The sequence below is a fragment of the Numida meleagris genome, chromosome 12 (genome assembly GCF_002078875.1).
Source record: "Numida meleagris isolate 19003 breed g44 Domestic line chromosome 12, NumMel1.0, whole genome shotgun sequence".
In the NCBI taxonomy this organism is placed as follows: domain Eukaryota; kingdom Metazoa; phylum Chordata; class Aves; order Galliformes; family Numididae; genus Numida; species Numida meleagris.
In genome coordinates this window covers 8,777,999-8,789,123 of record NC_034420.1, presented here as the reverse complement: position 1 = coordinate 8,789,123, position 11,125 = coordinate 8,777,999, and the positions used below count along the sequence as shown (strand labels likewise).

General features: G+C 45.6%; 1 protein-coding gene across 3 annotated transcripts; it reads left to right on the top strand.

Moving 5' to 3' along the window:
- BOD1 (biorientation of chromosomes in cell division 1) lies at nt 5,231–10,371 on the top strand. Of its 3 annotated transcripts, XR_002442956.1 has the most exons (5): nt 5,231–5,485; nt 6,452–6,576; nt 8,119–8,319; nt 9,502–9,600; nt 10,135–10,371. XR_002442956.1 is itself a non-coding variant. In XM_021410959.1 (4 exons), the coding sequence occupies exons 1-3, from the start codon at nt 5,246–5,248 to the stop codon at nt 8,315–8,317; spliced, it is 564 nt and encodes a 187-aa protein (XP_021266634.1). In that variant the 5' UTR covers nt 5,231–5,245; the 3' UTR covers nt 8,318–8,319; nt 9,502–10,371. The 3 variants fall into 3 exon arrangements, 2 of the variants coding, with proteins under 2 accessions (XP_021266634.1, XP_021266635.1); XM_021410959.1 differs by having other exon boundaries at nt 9,502–10,371; XM_021410960.1 differs by lacking the exons at nt 9,502–9,600; nt 10,135–10,371 and adding an exon at nt 9,006–9,495.

Below are 11,125 nucleotides of genomic sequence, written 5' to 3'. Positions count from 1 at the left end.
TACTGCAAAGTGAGATGGAGCAGGGGGCTTTGGGCCATTTCGGAGTGAGCCCCAGAGCACGGTACCTGGGCAGCCAGCTAGTGATGTGCCTCTAAAGCAAACTACTTTCCATGCTGGAAAGCATGGCCACAAGCCATGATGGGGAAACACAGGAGCGCTGGCATAGGAGCACCGATGGCCTCCCAAGCCCCACAGGAAAGCAGAACTGCGCAGCCATGGCTGTGCTCTCCAGATACAACGTTCAGTGCACCGCAGCCAACAAGCCTGCATGTCAGGTGGAGTTGATCACACAAGGAATGAGCCAGAAGCTCCATAGAGCAGATGGTTTTTAGCTTAGAGCTGTAAGCATCTCCAAGACTGCTGGTATCTCCCTCAGTTCAGCATTTCTGTAGCAGCTTGGGCTGTTCTGCACACCTTTTCTTTGCATTCTTTCATTGTTTTCTAGTTCCAGAAGGATATCAAATTAATATCTTCTCACCCCATCCCTAAAATATCAAGGGGATATTTTAAAATCTGAGGGAGAAAGACATTTCCCTTAGCAAATGAAACGGCCGTGTGAAAAAGGAGGGCCTCTACTTCTCATAACGGGGCGTGATGAGGAGGACAGGACACACAAGCCTACCACGAAAGCCTCAGGAAGGAGATTTCATGAAGAAATGTGGTTTTGTTCCTTGAGAATAAGCAGCATCTTCCTGAGACCCATCATTTTGATTCACTGTTTCATGTGTAAATAATTTACTAGGCTAAAAGGTCAAGAGCTGCAGGTCCTTGGAGAAGGGAGGAAAACTGCAAGCTGTAAATAAGGGACAAGTAACTTACATGTGTTATGAGTCTCTGCATAGACGTACATATGCACTTATCCATAAAGAAACAGCCTAAAGCAGGACATAGAAAGAACCTCTACTTTGTGTTTGCTCCTCCTTGAACTTGACTTGAGAGCAGAAAGAACAGCAAATACGATCTTTTGGGACAGAAATAACACATTTAAATTAGATCCACAGTGCCCAGATGTACTGCTGATGGATGCATGAAACAGAGGGGCAAAAGAAATTAATTTTCAGCCTACTCATTTTCATCTTTTCATCCTCCAACGTCAGGGTAATTGCTGCTCCACTCCTGCATGTGACAGCCCAGTCCTTGCCTCCCTCCTGAAGGTACATGAACAGCTGGTTCCCTTTCTGACACCAGTGTATTTCCAATCAGCTGTCAGACAGCATTAGGTCCCTAAATGCTACAGCATGTCACACTTTCCTCCCACTCAGAAGCTCTAAATATGGGGTTTCATTCCCCAGGCTGAGGTAGGAGAGGGCAAGGAGAAGAAAAGGGTCAAACACTGCTCAGGTTCGATACAGAAAGTGCCAGGAAAGCATTTCAGGAAAGGTAATGCAATGAAAACAAGCAATGCATCACTAGCATGTTATCCTGACACAGATATTAAAACAAAGATCAGGAATAAGCAGCAGTTTATCCCACACACGCCACTCCTCAGAGTGGTTTCTATCACAGTCCTGCCCTCAGTGGTAAAATGCACAGTATGGAAAGTGAGATACTGCTCAGCAAGAGCATGGGCTCCAGGAAAGGTAAATATTGCACTTTGAGGAACCTGAATTTGTCCAGCAGCTTGCACAGATAGTCCACTATTTATTCTCATTTCTGACACCACATTCCAGAGCAATCACAAGTAATTTGCCTTACCACCAAAAAGCCTTTGTTTCTCTGCAAAGCAAGGCAGTTACTGAATTTAACAACTTAATCAGCATTTTTTTAAAAAACATTTATAAAATATGTGAAAACCTCAGATGAAAGCCAATTACTCCAACATATTATATTACACAGAGGCATTACAAGGTTTCTTTTGACAGTCTAGTGTGGAAAATTACCCCCTTCTGCATATATGGCAATAATATTTATATTATTTTTCCCACATGCTTTTAGCCTTTCATAATAATGGAAACAATGATATAAGAATGAACAACAGTGACATTTCTGTTTGAGGACACAGCATGCATCACCTCTGAAAAGTTCGGCAGCAGCTCTGCCTTACAGACATATTTTTCTTAGGTCCTTAGAGATACAGTACTCTGTGTTCCCAAATGCTTCAGCCACAAGGTATAAACTACAACAGATGTACAAAATATATTAAAAATAATATATAAATATTAGATATATGTATGGAAATTGACATATTCAAAATTTGTCTGCCTAAGTCTCTATGTACCTGCTGTTATAACACCCCAATATTTCAGTAGGTACATTTTGCATACGAACACATGTGTATGTATTTATCTATAAAAATAAACCACCACATGAATTGCAATACAAAGTATCACACCAGTAATATTTACAATGCAATAGGGCCCAAGCTTGCAAGCAATAAACAAAAACTGAACCTCAGGAATAAATCTGTGCTTGGAATCATTACCACTCAGAAAGCTGGGTGTATGCTTAAGCCATATCCACATTTGCAGGGTTGGGGGCTTAATTTGAGTGGAAGCCAATGCAGAATGTGTGTAATACTTAGAACACATGCTCTGTGGATGATATGTTGCCCAACATGAATGGCAAACATGCAGGGAATACACATTTTCTTCCGGGGGCTTTGGCTAGCAAGCTGAGAGCATGGTGTGCATTCTTCAGGACAGAATTATGGGCTGGTGAGCATTCCTTTGACTTCTCGACTCTTTCAATAATTTGCCACCTGTGTAGCCAAGCTGTTCATTCTGTAAATCCACAGGATCTAAAAACACTAGCACTTCCCCTGGTTGCCAAAGCAAGCCTGCTGCAGCACTGACCCCAGCACCCTGAGCACACAGCAAGTGCTGCATTAACTGATTCAAGGTCTGATAGAAAAACCAAACAGCCAGCTTGGAGCTTGTGACTCCAAAAGGAACACGCTGTCACACTCACATTTGCTCTGACTCAGAGGTCTCTGCATGGCTCTGTTGTCACTAGCACAGCACAGGCGACTGGAGCTGTGCTCCTCAGCACAGGTGAAAGGAGCAGACTCTGAGCTTTGGCAGAACAGGAACACTCTGCAGAGCAAGCAAACCTGGCACAAAGCCGGTGGGCATTGCACGTGTTCTGCCAGATTAACCTTTGTTCCGAGTCAGCTTATACTAAAACATACTTTAAAGTTCTCATGCACAGACATATCGGGGCAGTATCTAGGTTGCAAACACACCAGGGAAAAAGCTCAGCTGCTAAGAAGAGCACAGCAGATTTGGGTCTGTACTGCTGGAGGTCCCAGCGCTGGGAGGAGGGGAGGCGGCTCCTACAGCTCTGTAGCAGCGGGTTTTTGTGTTGCACAGACTAAAGCTGTTCAGTATCAGCTCTGCCTCCAGCAGCAGCTTGCAGGGACACAGAGATGAGCCCCATGCGCAGTGTTCTCCACCTCCCGTGACCTCATGTTCAACAATAAAGCCTTTCCTGCAGAGCAAACTGAAGATGGTAGTGGTGATGAAACTCAGCACTGATGTTACTTCCCATGGTTTTCCTTTGTTTTTTGATTCCTCAGGGACTTCCTACATCGATATTAGAAAGGAAATCTTTAAAATTAATTTGAATGTATTTATTTACAAAATGGTTGCATTTACAGAGGAAAATTTCTTCAGAGAAGGGACAGCATGCATATGGCCAGGTTGGATGGGGCCCTGGGCAGCCCGAATTATAGTGCCTGATTCAGCAGTTGGCAACCCTGCCTGCAGCAGGGGGTTGGAACTAGATTATATTTGAGGTCCCTTCTAAAGCAAGCCATTCTGTGGTTCTATACCTAATGAGCTCTGTCTAATCTTCCATTGGGACTAACAATGAATTTTTTTTCCTCTCTCCTTACCCTGTTCCCAAACCCAGAACACATAGGCAAAGGAAAAATCATGTTTCCAACTCAATGTTCTAATTTATTGAGCAAATCAGAACAGTTACTGAAGCACCATATTCAATTGAAGCAGCCGGAGTTCAGCAATTCTGTCACTAGCAGTGCATGCGTGCAAGGGAGTACACGTGTGTACAAAGCTTAGTCCCCCACCTCTGCAGCAGTCCCATCGTATTTCAGCCCCTGCAGTGCTCAGTTAACGCTACCTGCTCCAGATTTCTGTGTCTGATCATTGGGAAGGGCAAAGCAGTTAGAAACCAAACTCCACAACTGGCTGTTGGGTTTGTGGACAGAGGCTGTCATGAGAAGGAAAACTGCCAACTGTGTTTCTTCTGTACAGTCATTTAGCCCTGATACAGGAGCTGGAAAACCCACAGAGAGGAAGGTGGGCCTTCCCCTCTTCCAGCTGCAGTGATAGCCCCTAAATCCTCACAGGCAGGGCCAAGTGCTTCAAATCACGTATCATCTAAGGAAGAAACCTTATCAATCGTATGAAACCAATGGTACCGTATGAAACAGGGCTGACAGGGAGAGGGCTAGAGGTCTCTGTGGAGGCTGCAAGGCTGCTTTATTTCACACTGCAGGTCAGTGGGCAGGTGACAGTGTCGGACTGAGGCAAGAAACACCCTGTAAGCCACTCGGACACCAGAGGTCACACGAAGGCCCAGGCTCCCCAGAACACAGCTGCTGGTGGTTTCTTTGGGTCGTTTCACAGAATCATAGAACGGTGTGGGTTGGAAGGGATCTTCAAGATCATCTAGTTCCAACTCCCTGCTATAGGCAGGGACACCTCCCACTAGACCAGGTCAGTCCTGGCAGCCCCTAGCAGGCCCTGGGCTGGTGTCCCTGTGACCGCCTCTCCCTTGTGGCTGCGATGCGACAGGGACTGGGGCACGGACAGGGCCAGGCCGCCTCTCACAGCCGAGGGACGGCCGCGGGGTGCCCTCTGCCGGAGGCCGCCTTTCGCCGCCCCTGAGGAGCTCGGGCCGGGCCCCTGGGGACTCGCAGAACCGCGCCCGCGGGCTGCGCCGCTCCACCCGAGCGTCCCCGCGGAGTGCAGCCGTTGTTTTTGCGAGCAGCAGCCCCCAGACGGGGCAGGCCGCGGGCAGGGCCCCGGCCCAAGCGAACTACGAGTCCCGAGATGCATCGCAAAAGCGACGCTCTCCTCCCCTCCCGCCGTCCCGTGGCGTGCCGCCGCGGTGCACCCTGGGAGTTGTAGTTTTCCCTTGCCAGGCAGCGCCTCGCGGCCATTACGGGCTCCTCCTGCGGAGGACTCGCCTCCCCGTGATGCAACGCGCCGCGTCTACGCAAATCGCGGCGCGCCGCCATCGACGGTCGCAGCCGTTGGCGGGCCTCGGGCTCAGGCCGTGCGCCATGTCCGAGAGCGGCGGGGCCGGCGGGGCCGCCCCAGGGGGGGGAGGCGGCAGTGCGGGAGGCGGAGGCGGTGCGGGGGGCGCGGGCGGCGCGGCCTCGGGCTCCGGGCCCGGCGCCACCAACCCGGCCTCGCTGCCGCCCGGGGACGCGCAGCTCATCGCCATCATCGTGGAGCAGCTCAAGAGCCGCGGCCTGTTCGATGGCTTCCGCCGGGACTGCCTGGCCGACGTGGACACCAAGGTAACGCCGCTGGAGCTGCCTCTGTCCTCCCGGCCCTCCCTTCCCCGCTTCTTCCTCAGGGTGCGTTCTCCACTCAGAACACCGCTTCTCAGGAGCGCGGTTGCAGCATCCAGCAGGTGCTGCCAGAATTCGGTTGCAGCAGCTTTCTTTCTCAGCCACCACGTGAGCTCCGAGGCGCTGGTTGGCTGCCAGCCATCCGTCAGAGTGGCATTTTTCTCCCTTAAACTTCGAGGTTTTGAGCCAAGGCCTCGTTCCGGTGCCATCCCAGCAGCTGCAGAACCGTCCCACAAACTGTCACTGGGCTGCACACAGCGGCCGTGGGGAGACCAGCACTGCAGGGATAGGTACACCCAGCCTGGTTTTGCTGCTCAGGGCACTGCACTTCTGTTACCGACACTCATTCATCATTCCCTGTGCATCTAATCCTGTATGCATGCAGTCAAATTGTAAAATGTGTTGTCACACGCTTTCCTTGCGCAGTGCTGGCTGTTCCTGGTTGTTGATGTAGGTTTGTTAATCCCAGTGACCAGCAATCGAGCCACATTTCTACTGATGAAACTTTGCATTTTTTATTTCTGTGGAAGTGTCACAGAAACAAGTAACTTACTTCTTTCTTAGCTACAATATTAGTCAGTCTCTTAGGAATTTTGTGTTAGGTTTCCAGACACGAACAACTCTTTCTTAACAACACGTGTTTGCACATGCAGCTTGCATTCCACTGAGCAGACAACAGTTTTTAAAGAAATCTATCCTGCTATTCAGTTATTGTAATGCTACTCTGACAAACTGTCCTTTGCAATTACCGGTTGTGTTGTGAAGTACAAGCTTACCTTTGTTCAGAAGGTGAAGGGATGGAGAATATGTACAACAAAACAGTAGTGTACACAACAAAAGAAGTACTATGAAGGATTCTGGCAGGGGATTTGAGGTCTTTTACTGGTTTAACTGGATTTTATTCTTTTTTAGCCAGCCTATCAAAATTTGAGGCAGAAGGTGGACAACTTTGTATCAACCCATCTGGACAAACAGGAATGGAATCCAGCAATGAACAAAAACCAATTACGAAATGGGCTAAGACAGAGTGTGATTCAGTAAGTAAGCAATATTCTGTATACCACTGGTAATGCTATTTGATAAGCAGTATACAACTATCTATCTCCTCACCAAAGTCTAATAATTTGCAGAACAGCCTTCTGTTGTTGTCTCCAGCCACTAGCAGGCAGTAATGGAACTAAGCTAGCCTGATTTCCTGCAGCAGAGGGTAGCTTTTTTCAGCTACTTAAGATATACTTCTAGAATGACAGGAAAGCCTGATTGAATTCTGCTCCTTAGAGATTTAGGTTTTGTACCTCTTGCTGCTAACTCATCATAGCCTGAAGTATGAACCTTAGATTGTTTGACTAAAAGTGACAGATGAAAACGTTACGGCTCTGGGGAGAAGGCAGTAGTGAACTTTATAATGGCATTTATGCTTATAAGGAAAGTTATTAGAATGTCTTGCACACAGGAGAAACTGCGTTTCTCCTGATGGATACAGTGAATCAATAGTATTTAATGTTAGTTTCAGCGTTTCTTCTTTAATGAGAGGATATCCACTGGAAGTACAGAATTTCCTGCCTACATTTGAAGTCCTTGACACTTCTGTCACTTCAAGCTTCCTCTTATTTCCTCCTAATCAACCACAAGAATGAAATGGCGATAGAAAAATGTTGTATCAGAGAGTCTGTAGTTGGAGGAACATAAAGTGCTCACTTTATAGAGGCTACTGATATAAAGAATAAACAAACAGCAATAGAAGTTTGAAGAGTCCACGTCACTACTGCGAGTGCAAGACCGAGCACTGCAGGCTGCCAAGACATGCCTGTAGATAGCTGTCCTTTGTTGGCTGCACGTATACACATGCTGTTACTTGGAGGTGACATGATGTGCAATGACCCTGCACCCAGTTGCTCACCAGTATCCACAGCATTATTAGTTTTGTGGCTGCTTTTCTAAACACCGGGCACTGTCTCCATTTCCTGGCCCCTGCTCCCTTGCAGACATGACTTAAGCCTGCTGGACTGCCTGTGCCATGCAATCCGAGAGTCTGACGCAGCCCCTGAAGCAATAAGTCATTTCAGTTACTACTGCTCAGTTCCAGAAACTTTGCCATGTGCTTGTTTTCTTAATTAATACCCATCTGTCTAGACTAACAGTTATAAGGAGTGAGTGACAGTAATGTTAGTAGGGGGAAGGCCTATTCTCCTTCAAGTCAGCCAAAAAAAAAAAGAAGACTGATCTCACCTGCCCTCCTCAGAATAGCTTGTTTCCCTTGTTTGTGCCAAAATGTGTTTATTTGCTTTCATGTTGACCTCGTTTCCACATAAACCCTATTAAAGTGGCTCTTGTCCAGCATACCATGTAAGTACCTGAAAGACCAGATGTCAGTCATTAATTCCATGGGGAGAATCGAGAGGGGGTTGGGGGGAAATAGGTGTTTGAAACAGTTCCCTGTTAAGGATCTTCTGAGTGGGCTGCAGTTCTCACCATGTTAATGCTAATTGCAGTTGACAGGAGGGCTCTAGAGAGTTACTGGAGGAGATTGGGGAGAAGTTTTTCAGAGGAACTGAATGACTTCTTTGTTTTTGTTCAAGGTCAGGAATGCTGGAAGCCGGAGTGGACAGAATTATTTCTCAGGTGGTGGATCCAAAACTAAACCACATCTTCAGGCCCCAGATAGAGAGGGCGATTCATGAATTTTTGGCTGCACAAAAGAAAGAGGAAAGCGTGCCAGCTCCTCCTCCAGAGCCCGAGAATAAAGATCCTCCTGCTCCATCTCAGGATGCCTCCTAAAGGTCTTGTATTTCTGCACTTACTACTGTTTTCACGTACCTCATGTCTGTAGTTTGTATAACATAAAGTAGAGAAGGAGTTGTATTCTTTCTGGCTTGACAGGGAGGACACTTTGATCATCAGCATGTTGTCTGCGTTAGACAGTCATCTGAGCTGCTTCCACTTAAGTAACTGCTAAAAATATATTAGAACTGAAGACATAGGTATGATGTAAAACAGCTATCAAGGAACACTGCGGGCTCTGCAAGTGCTGCTTTTGGATCAGACCAAAAGGCCTTTTATTCCTGTAAAAGCACGACTACTAGTGATCAGCAAGGAATTGGCTGGATAGCTTTCAGAACACCATCAAATGGACTCAAAAGATAAATCTTTTACTGAAACACAGCTGAAAGTGGAGTGGTGACATGTTATTGTGCTTTAACATTGGAGTTTTTAGATAGCTCTTCTTTAGAACTTACACTGGAGTGTTGAATTGTTAGTGACTGTACCCTCAGACATTACTGAGGGTAATGTCTCTGAGAGTAAATAACTTCATTTCCAATGGACTGGTTTAAATAGAGCAACCTATATCTTCCCAGCTGAAAGAACTGAAGGTTCCTTTGTCACAGACAAGTTCATTCTGGCTTTTGTGATTAAAATAACTCGAGAGGCCTCAGGGGGCAATAATCACCACTCTGTCTTCACACAGATGACTGTGCACCCCATCCCTAAGGCCCTGTATCAAACTGTCCACATTACTGAGGAACACTGTCTTGATAGACATTTTCAAGCTGTAGCTTTGCAGGTGAACTTGTTTCTTTCATGCCATATGGTTTTTAATTGTGAATTGTTCTTATTACTCGTGCTTTATGGAAGCAAGTTTTTTTATTTGATCTACAGTTGGATTTATTAAGATGGCACTATGAACAGCTACTGTAGGTTACTTTTGCTTGGAATGATTACAGCAATTAGCATGGGGTTTTAATGAAATGATAGAAGTTAAAGTGCCCATAGTATCATCCTAAGTTACTGTCTGTGATTGCAGACACAGTGCCTTGAAACATCTCTGCATTTGTCTGGTTCAAGTAATTTGAAATCCACTATGACCTGCAGCTAAGTGCTACTGTTAATTAATATATTCTTATATATTCAAATACATTTGTTTTTCAAAGTACCATCCTCTAAACTCTTTTTCTTTCTTGCAGTGAGTTCCTGATATTAAGCAGCTGTGGTTGGATACACATCCTGTTAGATTGACAGTGGATTAGTAGTTCCATTTGGTACAGGACTGCTGTCTGCTGAAGGTGATTATCCTGTATCTGACTTGTTGGAAGGCACAGAAATTCAGATGTACCCAGAGTTCTGCGTGTGGAGGGACAGCCAGAATGTGAAGATATTTTTTGCTGTTAATGGCAGTACAGAGAGCAGCATGTATTCTAATTAATCATGCCTTCAAGCAAGAGGGTGGGACAAAAAAAAAAAACTTGATCTTGTTTGTAGGGAATAAGGAAGTGGTTTGAGTTGATGTTAGACTTGGGAGCAGGAAGAAAAGCTGTTTGGGGTATGGGGTAGCCTGTTGGTGACCACATGAGTTGTAAGATTTTCTTTTGTATAGTCCAAATGATAGGAGGCATCATGCACCTTGGCTGCATAATGCATTAAGGAGTATAGGGGCCAGGTCAGCTGTAATTTATTGCACTGATTACTCTAGAAATACATTTCCTGTTTAAAACTGGAAAGAACACTTCAGGATCAACTATCCCAATAATTTCTGCTGCATCACAGGAAGATGTTTACAGTTGGCTATGACTATAGCTGGTTTAATTCTTATTTCCCAGGTAACTGTGGGAAGCAAAGGGCACCGGAGTAGGTGATCAGTTTGAAACTTGTCTCTTTCAACTTGAAAGACTTTCCCATGACATTTCTCAGGTGCCTAGTGGAAACTGCCCAATGCTTTCAGCTTGAATGCATGCAGTGTCCCCTGGATGACAGTCAAATAGAGAATGCAGTTAAGTATTCTGCCTGCACACGTCTGTACGTTTTCCAATAAAAAACTTCAAGAAGCATGACTCCCAGCTCTTTCAATTGTTTTTGGTTTTTCTTTTTGTTTTGTTTTTTCCTCTAAGGAAAAACTGCTTGAAAAATCCAGGCATCCTGATCCCTGGAACCCTAAGAGAAGTGCAACCTTACACAGTTCATAGATGAATGCAGCTCTGACAATACTTTGTTAACTGCAGATGAGAGCCTGTATGATAACAAGCTTTGGAAACACGTCTTTAGTCTTTACCACAAAGAAGCAGGGGTGGGTAATGTCCATTGGTTATATATTTGTTAGAAACAAGATTCAGCCTTAATAGCTTCATGCCGGAACAAAGAACAAGTTGAGAATACAAGACAGGTCCTACTGAAGAAGTGAAATTGTTCCCTTGTCTAGTAGGGTGACAGTAAAGTTAACAAAGTAGCTGGTTTACATCACTGTGCTGGATATGTTACATGCTATCTAAGGAGTTTAGTGAGGTTGACGGGGTCTAAGATGAGAGTAATTCAATATGCAGTTAGATCTTTGTGGACAGTACATTCAGAAGATGAGCCTCAGCTGGATCAAGCAGGCCTTTGATTTCACAGCCCTACTCACATTCAAGCTGACTGTTCCTGGACAGTCATTTAATGCCTCAAATTTGCTATCTTATATCAATAGATTCATGCTTTCAATCAAGTTCAAGAAGTTCCAGCATTTTTTTCGTTTGATACACTAATAGTGCGGAGAAGCTCAAAAGATTTTCTGCCTCCTTGGCTTTGCCTGTCCCAATCACATGTATTTTCTTCTGC